This window comes from Mesoplodon densirostris, chromosome 6 (assembly GCF_025265405.1).
Source record: "Mesoplodon densirostris isolate mMesDen1 chromosome 6, mMesDen1 primary haplotype, whole genome shotgun sequence".
Lineage (NCBI taxonomy): Eukaryota > Metazoa > Chordata > Mammalia > Artiodactyla > Ziphiidae > Mesoplodon > Mesoplodon densirostris.
Window position 1 is genome coordinate 119,365,234 of NC_082666.1, and position 14,655 is coordinate 119,379,888.

At 60.3% G+C, this 14,655-nt stretch overlaps 2 protein-coding genes across 2 annotated transcripts; both read right to left on the reverse strand.

Annotated features, from left to right (window-relative positions):
* Nucleotides 1-888: 888 nt before the first annotated feature.
* Nucleotides 889-993, reverse strand: HRURF (HR upstream open reading frame). The gene has a single exon (XM_060100760.1). It carries the CDS (start codon nucleotides 991-993, stop codon nucleotides 889-891), a length of 105 nt encoding a protein of 34 aa, XP_059956743.1.
* A 7,628-nt stretch (nucleotides 994-8,621) lies between these two features.
* REEP4 (receptor accessory protein 4) lies at nucleotides 8,622-12,453 on the reverse strand. The gene is made up of 9 exons (XM_060101330.1): nucleotides 12,397-12,453; nucleotides 11,926-12,023; nucleotides 11,041-11,113; nucleotides 10,569-10,645; nucleotides 10,357-10,477; nucleotides 9,813-9,926; nucleotides 9,261-9,396; nucleotides 8,941-9,095; nucleotides 8,622-8,847 (listed from the first exon to the last, which is right to left on the reverse strand). The coding sequence occupies exons 2-9, from the start codon at nucleotides 11,955-11,957 to the stop codon at nucleotides 8,782-8,784; spliced, it is 774 nt and encodes a 257-aa protein (XP_059957313.1). The 5' UTR covers nucleotides 11,958-12,023; nucleotides 12,397-12,453; the 3' UTR covers nucleotides 8,622-8,781.
* Nucleotides 12,454-14,655: the final 2,202 nt, after the last annotated feature.

The window sequence follows — 14,655 nt, forward strand, 5'->3', positions numbered from 1 at the left end:
TCAGCCCCACCTAGGCTTGTTTGGGTGGGAAGTGCAGACAGGGCAGGCTGGAGTCACGGAGGAAAGCAGGGCTGCTGCCTGGAATCTCTCCCTACACCTGGGCAGCCCCGAGTCTGCCTCTTCCAGGTGCTGTAGTTTCTTGGCTTCTAAGGCAGAGCCCAGGACAACTGCTGGGGGCTGGGATCTCCACCACTGCCCCCAAGGGAGGGAGGGAGCCGGCACAGGGGAGGGGAATTAGAGGCCTCAGCTGGGATGGGTCAAGATGCCCCAGTCCAGCCGGCAGTGCTAGGGCGGCCGGTGGACGCTGGTAACTGCAGCCTGGCCGAGGGGAGGGAAGGAGGCGGGGAAAGCGGGCTGGGGCCCAGAGAGAGGCAAAGGAGGGAAAATTGAACGTGCGTGCAAAGGACCAGGATGACAGGTGGCACCAGAGCCCCGGCGCTCTCCCAGCACGGCCACGTTGGCCCACTGGAGGAAGCCCCAGGAAGGAGGGGAGGGAGCCCAGGGAGCCGTGACACAGGGCGCTCGGGTTTTCTGGGGCCACCGCTCCGACGCGATCCAGCCCCGTCGGGCATCCTAACTTTCAGAGGTGTGGCCAAGCCCAGAGGAGCAAGGGGAGCTCGTTCCCTGCGTGCGGCGCGGGCTCGGCTCAGAAATGCCCTGCTATGGGCGTCCCCAGAAGGCGCGCGCCCGGCGCCCCTCTCGGCCCTTACCTGGGCTTCACGCGCCGGGCGCTACGTGGGCGGCGGCGGTCTTTGTGGCCGACGCCGGGCGCCCTCTCCCCATGGGCTGGCTCCGGGGCCTCCCGGCCAGCGGGCGAGGACTCGTTCCTTCTCCCGCTCTCTGCTCAGCGCGCTGGCTCTCTCTTTTCCCCGGGGCGGCGGGGGCGCTCTAGGGCCGCAGGTTGGAGGGGTCGGGCTCCGGGATCTGCAGGATGCGGCACACGGCGCGGATCGGCCGCACCAGCTTCTGGGCCGAGGCCGTGGGTTGCGCCATGGGACGCCGAGACTCCGTGCTGCGCTGCGCGGAGGGCCGGGCCGGGGCTAGGGAGCGGGTGCCCCCGGAGGGAGAGAGGGAGCCGGGCCGGGGGGAACGCGCGCCCCGGGTCGGAGATGGCGGAGAGGGGGGGAAAGGCCGAGGGGCCGGGGGAGGGGGTCGTGCCTGGAAGGGAGGCCGATCCCGTGACCCGCGAGAGAGGCACCAGCTACGGCGCAGCACGGCGCGGCGCGGCTAATGGAAGGAGTGCCCAGCGGAGAGGGCAGCAGGACCTGTGATCGCCATCGCCAGACGCGCAACTGAGAGTGGGGAAGCTGCTCCGCCGGTTTCCTCCTCCAGCACCCTGCGGGGAAACAGGAGCCCGAGATTCGGCGGCCCCGCCTGGGCCTGCCCCCTCCCGGGCCCCGGGGGCTTCCGCCAACGCCCCGGCGATGCCACCGGCTGCGCACGGGGAGAATGAGCCCTTTGTTCCCCCCTCCCCCCCGCGGCACCCGGGCGCCTGCCGAGAGAGGCTCCCCCGGGGCAGCGTGCCAGCTTCCCAGCCGCCCCACCCTCCCGTGGGCCCGGCCCCGGAGCCTGGCAGGCGGGCAGCACCCCCACTATAGGTGCCAAGCCCGGGAACTGGAGCAAAGGGCGGGAGGGGCCGGACCAGGCCACGATGGGGCGGGGTGCCCCCAGGGGTGCCAGGGCAGGGCTGCTGGGAGGGGTCAGTGCCGGAGCTGGCAAGGGCAGTCGAGTTCTCACGGGTCAGTGATGGGCGCTCTGACCCACGCCAGCCACCCCGTGCTTGCTGGACCACAGGCTTCTGATCCTCTCCAGCTCTGGCACATGGGCACACACGCTGACCCAGGTCTGCCCTGCCCGGTCCTCATCTGGCCAAGCTGCTCTTCACCGTTCCAGACGCAAGCCCCGGTCCCAGGGCACAGTGTCCTGCCTTAGCAGTTCTAGAAAGGTCTAGGCTCTAGTCTGTTCCTGGTCTAAGGGCCCCAGTTTCACCAACTGTCCAGAGAGGAAGTGGGACCAGATGCGCTCCACCACCTGCTCCAGCCCTGTGTTCTGGGGGTCTGCGCCATCCTGTGCTCCTAGTGTTTCCAGGCCCAGCACTGGAGAGGAGCCCATGGGAGTGGCTCCTGGGAGGGAGCAGAGAGGAGAGGAAATGGGAAAGCAGGGCACCCTCCACCCGAGGAAGCATCCTGGCCCTTCTGCGAGGGTGGTTCCAGAGCACAGACACAAACAGACAGATTCAAACACACACAGACAGATTCAGACACACACAGAAACCCACACGCCCAACAGGCGCTTCCCTTCCCCTCAGGCACCCACGTCCCACCCCGCGACTCCCCTGCCTCCCTGTGGAAGCCATCCTTGGCCTGCCTTCACCCAGCCTGGGACAGAGAGCACCTCCCACCCACCCCCATTCCATCGAAGGGATGAATTTTTGGATGCCTCTAGCCTTGTCCCAGGTCACACTACCATCCCTGGAGCAGGAAGCCATGAGGGCCGCCTGGAGGGAGCCTTCCTCCCAAGAGACTGGAGGGGAGGCCGGGATCCTTTCACCAGTTGAGGAGAAGAGGAGGGGTCCTGAGGAGAGGAGGCCTGAAGGGGTCGGCACCAGGCAAGACTTAGGTCATGTTGGCATAGATTCTCCTGGCCCCTTCGCCTTCCCCCAGAGGCCGGTTCTGTGGCAGGGCAGGCTGGTAGGGGTTGTTTACATGACTGAGTTATTAACACTCCCTTCCTCCCCCAGCTCCCCTGAGGGGTGGCCTGGACCTGAGTGTGCCAGGGGAAGTGATCCTGGAGGGTCTAACCCAGACTGCAGGCCCCAAGCCCCAAGCCCCAGCCTTCCGCTTCCAGGCTGGCTCCAGGATGTGGATGGAGGGCTGGGGTGTGCCTGTAGTCCCCCATCTGTGTCCTCTGGCAGCCAAAACTTGTGGGAGATTCCAGGGGGAGATTCCTGCGGCTTGAGGCCTAGAAGAGGCTGGGCAGGGCAGGGTGGGAGCCTGGGCTGTCCAGGCCCCGAGGGGATGGGGACAGCCCCAGGGGAGTGGGACAGACACCTCCCCCCACCCCCTTTGCCAAGTCTCCTTTGTCAGATCACTGTCTCTGGACTAGACCAGGACTCTCAGGACAGGCTCCTAAAATGCCCAGGGGGTCGTGGGGGGGATTGGGGTGGCGGGGGAAGGAACCCCTTTCCACCCTCGCCCAGCTCCCCATCCTGCTCTACAGCCCATGCCCCAGGCCCACAGAGCCCTTGTAGCTGGCTGTTCTGTGCCTGAGGACAGAGCGGATCTGGGGAGCCACACAAAGACACAAACAGAAGGAAAGCCACGCAACGTGTGGACACAATGCCGGATCCGTGGACAGAGGCGAGCGGACCAGCACCCCCAGACACGCGTGGGTCCGCTCCGGCCCCGCAACGACCCCTCAAGAGCACTGACACACACACACTGATACACACATTCCCACTGACACGCGCAGCAGCACTCGTGAGCCAGCTGCCCTCACGCTGTCCCCAGAGCCCCTTACCTGGGCAAGCACAAGTGCCCTTCGGGCGGAGTAGCCCCCTGCCCAGGGGAGGGCAGCAGGCGGGGGCGGGGAAAGGAGCCCCGGAGAGTCAGGCCAAGCTGCCACTAATCCGGGCAGGGAGAGGGGGGGCACCCACACGTCAGAGCGGGGACTGCCGGGTGGAGGGCATCTGAGGACATCCCCTCCCACACACGCGGCCGTCTGGGCACCTAGCCCTACTTCCCCAGCCCCTCCATCCTTCAGACAGCTGAGGCTGGCCTCCCCCCACCCCACCCCCACCCTTGTGGCAACGCCTGGGGCGGGGGCCTGGGGGAGGGGGGAATAACGGGGAGAATTCTCCTAGGACCTGGGGAGAGGGGCAGAGGCAGGGAAGCGTGGAGATGCTTCTGGAGCCAGGAGGAAGCTCCGCGGCAGATGTCCCCTCCCCTCTCACCCACCCACCCACATCTCTGACCTCGTTCCTCTTCTCAGTCTGCACCTCACCACTGCCCCTTCTCCTTCCGCCCAACCTTCCCTCCCCTGCCATCCAGCCACCCTGGTAGAGAAAGCTACCTCATGCGCCCCGGGCTCAGGACCTTCTGCCTAGTAACCCAGCTCTGGCTCCCGGGATTTCCTAAGCAGCGGGCCTCATCCTCCTGCTGGGGCTTCTACACCTACCCAGCTATAGGGCATCCCAGTCCCTGATGCTGGGCGGGGGACAAGGGGGTGAGAGCCGGAGTGCTCACCTCCTCACCCCTTTAAAGGGTGGGGCAGTGCCAGCCACGATGCCCCAACTCAGCCTGGGCCAGGGCTGTGTTGAAACAAGAGGCTAACCACGCTGCTGCCGCCCAGGGTGGCAGCGAAAAATGCAGCAGTGGGGCTAGTGCGCCTGGAGGCCAGAGTAGGAAAGGGGGACCACGACCGGGAGGGGCCGAAGAGGTAGGGAAAGAGAGGAGCCACCAGAAAGGTCCAAGGGACAGCTGGGCTGCGGGGAGGAGGGAGAAGGGAGGGCTGGGAATGAAGGGCCACCGGCACCTGGGGACTCGGAGACAATGGGGGCGTCCCTCAGAAGCAGGCAAGATGGACAGGGAGGACAGCGTGAGCGCAAATCGAGCAGGGCTGGTACCCGGGCCGAGCAAAGGTGCGTGCTTCCAAGGGAGCTGGCCTAGGCTCTTCATCTCCCTACCAGTGCCCGGCGTGATTCGGCCTGGGAAGGCAGTGAGCACACTGGTGGGTAATAGAAGGTGGGGGGCCGTGCGTAGGCCAGAGCAAGGCCTAACCTTCCCCTAGGGGCCAGGCCAGAGAGGGCATGGGCTGGGCCAGTAACCCCATGCAGAGGGAGATGGCGCTGGGCAGATGTGTCAGTGATTCTCAGAGGGACAGGGCAGGCTCTGAGGGAAGCCCAGCCCACACCCAATGCCCCAGTCTCGGGATCACATGTGCTTGTCCAGAACTTGGAATTCTCCTTGCCCCTTCCCTTCTGGCCCCAGGATGTCTTGGAATCCAAACAACTGCAGCAGACGTTCACCAAACATGTGTTACAGAGACCTGGGCATTTTCAAGGCTCTGTGATGGGCACCAAGGAGATGCAGGGTACAAAGATGAATGTACAAGGTCATCCCCGGCCTCGAGGAGCTTCTGCTCACTTGGTCCATGTTCTTTTACCAGCTAACATTCCCTGAAGCACCTTAGGTGTCAGGCCCTGTACTGGGCACTGCAGGTAACGATTGGAGTCTGGCATGTTAACAAACGTTAACAAGGTGCTTCCAGTCCCAGCCTGGAAAAATCAGGGGAGCATCACAGAGGGGGTGATGCTTAGCTCAGAAATGAGAGACTAAGTACTTCACCACGTACTACAATATTTCACTTGGTCTAAACCACCATTTGCTCCGGGCCAGGATACAAAAGTAAGACGCAAATCTATTCATTATGAAGTCACAATGTAGTGTGTGTGGGGGGGAAATACGATGTGCTCAAGGCAAAAATAGAAGTCCATGCAAGCACAGAGACAGCGTGGTCTAGATGAGCAATCAACCCCAAGGGGCCAAAGGGAAGGTTACAGAGGGCTTCCTGGAGGAGGTGATGTCTGAGTGGGGTTCAGAGGGCAAATAGGAATAGGACAGAGTGTTGGGGGGACAGGAGAAAAGCATGGAGACATGAGAGAGTCCAGACTGATGAGGTGGGGAGCGAGAAGCAGTTGGGGTCTAGGGGAGTCTGGTTGGTCAGGGATCAGAGGGGGCGATGGGCACATGAGCACAGCCCACGGCATCGTGCGCCCAGGACAGGGTGAGTGGGCCAGATGTCAGGAGCCTCAGGAGGGGTTGGAGTCAGGGGAGGGTTCTTGGAGCAAGCAGATCATGAAGGAGGCCGTGTCAGCCTGGATGGAAGACTCTTGGGAGCACAGGTGGTGCATACAGTGCAGCAAAGGCCTGGAGGCCAATGTTGGAATGAAAGTGATGCGTTCTGCAGACAGAAATAGGAGCAGCGGGGCAGCCAGGCTAGCCAGGAGGCTGGGGCTAAGATAGCCATCAGGGACCATCTCTAATTCAGCCCCGGGGCCCAAGTGACCCTGCTTGCCACTTTAAGGCCCCATCCAAGGAATGAAGGCTGGTGAAGCCCCAGCTCCCAGGAAAACTCCCTCACCAGCCGGCACCTTCAGGCCTCCCCCAGCTGCTCCCCGCTTTGAGTTTTTATTTCATTTTGTCCGTTTATCACACACTCCTCTGTTTTTCTCTCTCGGTTCAGGGGTGTGGATCCTGCCATTCCACCCCCACCAAGGCGACTCCTGGGCAGACGTGCATCAGGAGACAGGGCCCTGACCCACAGGCAGCACAGTCATGGACAAGTTGCTTCACTTCTCCAAGTCTCAGTTCTTCCATCTGTAAAATGGCTATAACCCCGACCTGACAGGCTTGACAGGAGGATTTAAGGAAATCATCTCTTTAAAATGCCCAACACAAGGTCAGACAAACAATCAATGCTTCTTTTTGTTTTTTCATAAATTTATTTATTTATTTATTTTTGCCTGCGTTGGGTCTTTGTTGCTGCATGCGGGCTTTCTCTAGTTGAGAGGAGCAGGGGCTACTCTTCGTTGCGGTGCACAGGCTTCTCATTGCAGTGGCTTCTCTTGTTGTGGAGCACGGTCTCTAGGTGCGTGGGCTTCAGTAGCTGTGGCACGTGGGCTCAGTAGTTGTGGCACGTGGGCTCAGTAGTTGTGGCTCATGGGCTCTAGAGCGCAGGTTCAGTAGCTGTGGCGCGTGGGCTTAGTTGCCCCGCGGCACGTGGGATCTTCCCGGACCAGGGCACGAAACTGTGTCCCCTACATTGGCAGGCGGAATCTTAACCACTGCGCCACCAGGGAAGTCCCCCACAATCAATGTTTGATAACTGCTAGTTTCCTTCTTCTTGCCTCCCAGGCAAGAAACTTTCTCATTTGCTCTAGTTCTGCACAGTGGTTAAGTACACTGACTCTGGAGCCAGACTGCCTGGTTTCCAAGCCCAAATCTGCCACTTACTAGCTGTGTGACCTCAGGCAAATTACTTGCCCTCTCGGTGCCTGTTTTCCCGTTTGTGAAATGGAGATTATAATAATAGTATATACCTCATGAGATTGTTGTGAGGACTAAATTAATATATGTCAGGGGCTCAGAGCAGCCCCTGCTGGGGCAGCCACATTCTAAGTGCTATAGCTCTCACTTGACCTTGCATCCCCAGTTTCTCGAAACATGCCTGGTACCTGGGAGATGCTCAATAAAGATTTTTGAATGAATAAATGAAGAGATAAATCAACCCCATGATGCAAGGGAACACCAAGATAGGAAGTCATTGAACACCAATCCGCGAGGAGCTAAGCCACCCAGCAGATTAACTACTTCCCCCAAATAAACTCGGATAATCCCCATACCCAGAGCTAATCCACTCTCCTCAGGTCACGCCGGGTGACCACCCCATCTCCCCTCTTCCTAGCCGACACTCTCACCCATCTCTTGACTTAATCCGGGAAAGAAGGGGATGCATGTGGGTGGGAGAGGGGAGCAGCCCGGGGACAGTACAGTGAGACCAGCATCCAGGGGCAGGAGAGGGTAGGGCTGGGCACTGGCTGCCCCAGGGGTTAGAGTAGGGGATGGAGTGGAGCCAGCCCACAGCCTGGGTCTCAGCACAGAGGAGATTCGTGGATGGGACTGGCTGAGGACCAATGACCACGAGCAACAGGGAGGGCCTTTGGAGGCCGGGCCAGAGTTCTGCATCATCCCTCCAGCCAGCTAGCTGACATGCCAGCCTCCAAGCCCCGCCCTCCTTGACCTGGAAGCTGGGGGCAGCCCAGACCCTGGCAGCTGCTGCCCTCTCACGGCCACTCCGCAGAGGTGCAAAGCTCCTGTCAGCCTGAGTGTTTACGAACTCAATGCACCGGGAGCCGCCTAGAGGCCTGGCAGGCCCTCAGAGGAAATCGGCCTCCACAGCCCTAATCTTCCGCACAGCTTTAGCTAATCCCCATGAGATTATCGTGCTGCCTGAGGCCCCTCCACACCCTCGCTCCCACTGGTCTCTACTTCCCATCAAGGCCTGATCCCATCCCCTCCGGACTGCATTCTTAGACTCTGGACTGCCCCCCCACCCCCCCACCCTGCCACTCTCCCATCCGTGTTCTCAGAGGTCCCCAAGAGCTTTCCCTAATAGTACTTGCCGCATCACAACAATCTGTCGATGGCTATCTGCCCCAGTGTTGCCCAGAACACTGGGCCCCTCTGGCAGTCTGTCTGGCCTTTCAGCACTAGGCCCAGACTGGCCTGGGGCAGGCTGTTGAATAACACGTGCTGTGAGGACCGGGACTACAAACCAGAAGAGACCGAGCACTTTTACATTTTACAGAGCATTTATTTATCAAAACTTCCACAAACCTGGCCTCATTCACCAACACAAATCATACAACCAGGACACACACATGGCCTTGGAGAAGGCTGTGAAGTACTCTGAAGGACAGGGAGGAACGAACACAGCTGGGTGAGCTTTGGGTTTCGTTTTTCAGGGGTCTGGGGAGGGCTCTGGTTCCACACCTGGGAAGGCAGAGGGGCGAGGAAGATAATAAATAGAACCCTGAGGCCAGCCTGCTTTGGTACATCAGGGGTGCAGCCCCACACGTGGCCCGTAACCGACAGCAAGAGTCAGGAGGGCAGCACCCGGGCAGCTGGTGCAGGCAGGCCAGATGTGCCACCAGAGGTCCCCTCCAAACAGTCCCAATGCCCTGCAGGGCACGAGGTAAGACCGGGCCAGGCTCCGGAGACCCTAGCTGTCCATGTCTGAAGGCGTGGTCTTTTTCCTCGTCCGAACCTTCAGGGAGCGCGACGTGCCCTGTGGGGAGAGAGGGCAGGCACACCGTGAGAGATCCGAGCTGAGGCGGCCACCAGGGCACCTCACTTCCCTTGTGCCTTCCTCACCACCGACCTCCCGCAGCAGCGGCTTCCTCTTGACCACACGCAGACTCTGGGTGCGGCCCAGAGGCTTCTCTCGGGGCCGCGCTGATGGCTGGGGGACCACTTCTGTGTCTGACCAACACTCATCCTCAGTGTCACTGTCCTGCAGGCCCCCTGCCCGGTACCCTGTTGTGGAGGAGAGGGAGGCCGGGAGGCAAAGCTGGGCACGGACACAGTCTGAAGGCCTGGGGCCCGCTGAACCAGGCTTTCCTCTGGCTCTGAGGGGAGCCACAGCTTGCCTGGAGGAAGCCATCCCTCTCGGGACAGCTCTGGCTTCCTCTGCCCACTCACCGATGGGTGGCCTGCGGTGGGGTACCTGGTCCTCCAGGTAGAGGGGATCCTGGTAGGTGGGGGCGGGGGCATCGGAGATGGTGCGCAGGTCCTGCATGGAGAAGCTCCGCAGCCTTCCGGCCAGTGCGCCCTGACTCTGCAAGAGAGTGGGATCCGCTGCACCACCTGACGGAGGGGGGCAGGGCTCCTGGCAGGAAGGGGCCTCAACCAGGGGAGCTGCCCAGGAAAATCAAGGCTGACCTGCAAGCAATCCCTGGGGCACAGGCCTCAGAATCGAAAGAGACACGGCAACCTCCCAGCCCTGTGCCTTTGTGGCGCCAGCAAGGAGGTAGGGCCTAGGGTGCAAGAGCAGCCACTCACGGTCAGTGTCAGAGCCAGGGAAGTCTGAACCTCCAGCTCTGTGCTCCTGCCAACACCCCACCTGTCACCTCTCGCCCCTGTTCCCCCGGCCTGGACAGCTGCGATCTCTCGGCTCCCTGACAGAGAGCTGGACTCACTCAAAAGGCCCTGGGGGTGGGGGTGGGGATGGGGGAGGGCTGGAACCCAGGGCACCTTGGTGGCTGCCTGCACAGCAGCCGAGGCGGCAATGTTGAGGCCCCGCTTCCCAAAGCTGAGCACCGTCTCGTAGCTGCGCTCCTTGGCCTGCACGATGTAGGTGTCGATCTCCTGCGGACACAGAGCCGCCGGGGGTGGGGGGGGGGAGGAAAGCTCAGGCGCACAGCCCTAGTCACTCCTCTGTGGCCCAGAGAAACCACTGGGAGGCACGCCTCCCAGCCCACCCCACCCACAGAGCACAGGGCTCCCCATCCACTCGCCGGATCCTACACCTCAATGATCAGCCGTGCTCCAGCCTCCCCCCACCATTCCCAAACCAACTTCCAGCTGGTGTTTCACACCCCCAAAAGGTCATTCACATGTGTCCCCATTTGATTTTCCCAGAAGAGGAGGAAGGCTAGGCTCTGTCAAGGCCCCATGGCTAAACAGCAGCAGGACTGGGGTTAGAGCCTAGGTGTCCCCAGTGTCTTGAGCTGCAAGTCCAGGGCTCTTCGCCTCACACCCACTCCTACACTGCCCGCCCTGCCTCCCCCTGGGGTACCTTCTCATGGCGAGACAAGGATGGGTGGACGAACTTGCGGTAAAGCAGGCTGGCCCCCTTGGTATAGGGCGAAAGCAGCCACAGCACAAATGCCATCTTGATCTCGTAGTAGAAAGGGAACCTGTCAGAGCAGAGGGGGCAAGGTCTGCCAGGGAGCCAGGCCAGGGAGGACCACCCCCTCCCCGCAGCCCACAGAACCCCAGTGCCCATACCAGGAAATAAAGATGTCTGTGAAGGTCTCCACTGCCATAAAGAGTGCAAAGACGATCCAGTACATCATCCACCGAACCTGGACGGGGAGGGGCGGGCGGAGAGGTCAGAGGCCAGCAGCTGAGCCTGCAGTGCCAAATCCCCTGTCCCGGGCTGACCCAGCCCAGAGATTCCAGAAAGCCCGTCCAACTGCATTCCCCTGGCACCTGGCTGGCCTTAGAAAGTTGCCTCTGAGAAACTGCCACTCATTCCTGTACCCACACCCAACAGGCTGCACCCACAAGATCCTGCAAAGAATCCCGAGAGCCCATCCTCCATCCACACCCACTCTGCTCCAGGGTACGCCACCAGATTATACCCCTGGAGGAAAGGGAGGCCAGCTCGGATTCCCCCACCTCGCCAAATCCTACCACATCCCCAAGGCTGTGGTTCCCCCCACCTGAGCTGAGCCCTCCTACCCACCCCCGCACTCACATATTCACGAATGTTCTTGGTCTTCACAGCCTTGTAGGAAGCATAAGTTGGGTACAGCATCCCAAACACCAGCCTGAAGAGCAGCCCCCAAAGCAGAGGGAGAGTGTGAGGGGCGCCACTCCCCACGCCCCTGCCAGGTGGCGGCCTCCCCCCCACCCCACGTTCGAGGTGGCAGTGCCTACCCTGTTCTTCCTGCTTGGCTTGCACAACCTGCACCTGAGTCAGTGCCCTGGAGGCCACCTCCCCACCCTGCTGTTTACAAACATCCCAAGCCTGCCCAGGCCTGCACGAGTGGCCCATGGGTGCATGATGCAGCCAGAGCACAGACAGCCACTCCACGAGGTGAGTGGGGGGCAGGCTTCTGAGCCATGAGAGCACCAGGCTGTTCCCTCCCCTGGACGTGCAATCAGGCCCAGGGCCACCAGACCTGGCACTGCCAGCTTGCAGGCAAGGATATTCCAGCCAGGTGAGGAGTAGGACAGAGTGGGGAAGCTGGGCCCAGGGTGGTGAGTCACGTGACTGACTGCTCAGATGGGAAGCCGGCACCTGGATTCTCTGCCCACAACGTGCCACATCCTGTGTTTGCCAAGGGGCGGCTGGCCGGCCTGTGGTCCTCCGTCCCACTCACCTGCCTGCAGTACGTGTGTGACTGCAGGGGGTCGCCATCAGCCAAGTAGGCTTGAGTGCGGGGGAGACAAGCACACGATGCCCAATGCCTTGTGCAGGCCCGCAGGTCCATTAAACCTTGCGGTGAATGTTGGAGGGAGGGGAAATGTGTGACATAGCTCAGAAGAAGCCCCCCTTTCCACCAGACATTCCCAGCTTCCACCCCAGGGGCGGGCTGACATCCAGGGATAGAGAGGGTATTAGGGCGGCCATACTCACACCACCAGGCGACAGATCATCCAGGACACCATCCTGCAGTCTCGGGAGCGAAGGGAGATCCCTCCAGGAAGACGCCCAGAGGGACGCTCACGCCTGCGCTGGGATGGGATTAACAGTGGAGGTGTGGGAACCACAGGGGCGCTCGGGCTGCCCCTTGGTGGAGGCGGGGCCCACCGCCCACTAACTCCGCAGTGCTGGAAGCCTGAAGAATGGGGAGACCAGCGGGCCGGGGCAAGCAGGAACCGAGTTGGGAGCCGGTACCGGCCGGCACGCTCTTCCGCCCCGTCGCTCGGGCAGTTACGGCTCCGACCCGCACTTCCTGTCCCGGAGAACCAGGCGTTCGGCCCTTGCCGGGGGCTCTGTGGGTCCCGGGCCAGTGGGGGCTGGTCGCAGCCTGCGTTCGTGAGGGTACCTACGGCCCCAGGGCGCCAGGACACCTGTACCGGCCTCGAGGCGGAGTTTGCAACTCACTTGAAAATTGCACGGAACTGGGCTCTGCCCAACCCCAGGTCTCCGGCGCGTGGCGCAGGCGCAGTGCGGCTGCGGAGGGGGCGGGGCGAGGTCAGGGAGGTGAGAGGCCTGCCCCTTAAAGTGGCGATGCTCCTCCGACTGGTGGATGCGGCCCGTAGGTTGAGTAGCCCTCCGAACGGGAAAGATTTGGGGGTAGGAAGCGGAAACAAAAAGGTGCGGACTTCCCCACTGGTTCAGTGGTTAAGAATCCGCCTGCCGATGCAGGCAGGGAACACGGGTTCAAGCCCTGGTCCGCGAACATCCCACATGCCGCGGAGCAAGTAAGCCCGTGCGCCACAACTCCCGCGCTCTAGGGCCCGCGAGCCACAACTACTAAAGCCTGCGTGTCTAGAGCCCATGCTCTGCAACAAGAGAAGCCACCGCAATGGGAACCCCGCGCACCGCAACGAGGAGTAGCCCCCGCTCGCCACAACTGGAGAAAGCCCGCGCGCAGCAACGAAGACCCAATGCAGCCAAAAATAAATAAATTAAATAAATTTTTTTAAAAAGGTGCGACGGGGGAAGAAAGAAATGAAATCTGGAGTCCAGAGTTTTCGCGGATCTTCACTAGCTCCCCTCTTTTGCCTCGTTTTCCCCCTCTGTGAAATGGGAATGGGCATGAGATGGGTGGACGCCACCGTTAGAGGCTCAGGTGAGAACTAGAAGGAGGTTTGGCTGGGCGCCAGCAAATCCGGGTCTTATAGCACTTGGTTGGGAGATCGGTAAGCGCCTCAAAGATGCTGAGGTGACCTAGAGGGAAAGTGGGGAGGAGGTGGAGGAGGGAGAACCTGAGGGACTCATCACCCCCATCCCGCTCACCGTGCTGAAGAGTGGGCTTCAGGAGTTGACTTCTCTCTGGGATACCTTTCCAGAGCCCACATCCCTGGGCAGGCTGATTTGAAAGATTCTGGGTGGAGTCCCCAGCCCCCCATGTCTTCTTCCCCAAAAGTTTGAAATCCCACCTATTTCCGTGAGTCAAGAGCACAGATATTCCTGAGAGCTTAACAGTATCAACGACTGCCATTTTGTAGTGCATTTTTGAGCGCAGAGACTTGATCTTTACAAAGATCCTTTTTTTTTTTTTACCATTTAGGAAATAGGCTCAATGGTGGAAAGTAACTTGCCCAACGGCACCTGATGGTGAACGATAAATAAATGCTTAGATTAATCAGTCTTCTGAGGGCAGCCCTGGGAGGGGACAGGGAATGGAAAAGCTCCTCTAGGAGGAAGGTGTGTATCTGGAAGAAGGCGGGAGGCTCAAAAGAAAAGGTTTACAATATTGTAAATCAGCTATACTCCAATAAAAAGTAATTTAAAAAAAAGAGAAGGCAAACTTTGCTGCTTCTACAACTTTCCACGTGGGGTTGCATTCTTTGTACCTCTTCTGCTAGGTGCCTCATTCCTCCCTCTGAAAATGGGGAATGCATCATCCCCCCCACCCCGCACCCTGCACAGCTTCCCTTCTGCCTCGCAGGGCTGAGGTGAGGGCGACAGCAGAGCTGCCCAGAGCGTGGGGGTGGAAAACTTGGGCAGTTACTACTTTTTATTAGAGCCACAGTTAACACTCCCCTTCTATCAAAAGGATGGAATAGCTAATGATGGAGGGAAAGGAGGCTTCTTGGGAATAAATAAACACTCAGTGACTACATAGTCATAATTAGTATCATCAGTTTTATTGGTGTTGCTGAGTGGGAGAGCTTGCAGTGAAACTGGCCCACAGAGAAACTCCCCAAGGCCCTGATGCCTCCCTTCCTCTGCCTAATCACCTGCTCACATTGGCCCTAGCTCCCACCCTAGTTTGGAGGAACAAGAACCACCCAGGGCTAGGATCCCCTCAGGAAGGTCCCGGCCACCATCCATCTCTGGACACAGACACTGTAATGAAGGTGAAAAGTATCCTTGTCTCCTTGGAGCAAAAGGATAGGACTGACCCTCTGGACAGCTCAGGAGGAGCAGGGGGTACAGAAAAGGGAATGGACATCCATTCCTCCAGAAGTTAGGGTACCTGGGCTGACTGTGTGCATGTGAGCCTCGGGCCTTTGGTACCTGCTGCAGAACTGCCTCCCTTCCCCCACCTTCGCTGCCTTCCAGAGTCACCTGACCTCAGCATCACAGGCCTCACTTTACCCCCATTCGCTGGAGAGGAGCTTCCCCTGTGCCCACTCTAAGCCAACCCAGCTGGGACCGTCTCTCACATGGAGACTCTTGGTCCCTATGACT

Bases quoted from the DNA above. Each gene is read 5' to 3' on its own strand.
- HRURF (XM_060100760.1), bottom strand. From the start codon at position 993: ATGGCGCAACCCACGGCCTCGGCCCAGAAGCTGGTGCGGCCGATCCGC.
- REEP4 (XM_060101330.1), bottom strand. From the start codon at position 11,957: ATGGTGTCCTGGATGATCTGTCGCCTGGTGGT. The intron at 10,478-10,568 runs GTATGGGCACTG...CTGCTCTGACAG, and splicing joins ACAGACATCTTTATTTCCTG to GTTCCCTTTCTACTACGAGA. The intron at 9,096-9,260 runs GTGAGTGGGCAG...CCTCCACAACAG, and splicing joins CCACCGCAGGCCACCCATCG to GGTACCGGGCAGGGGGCCTG.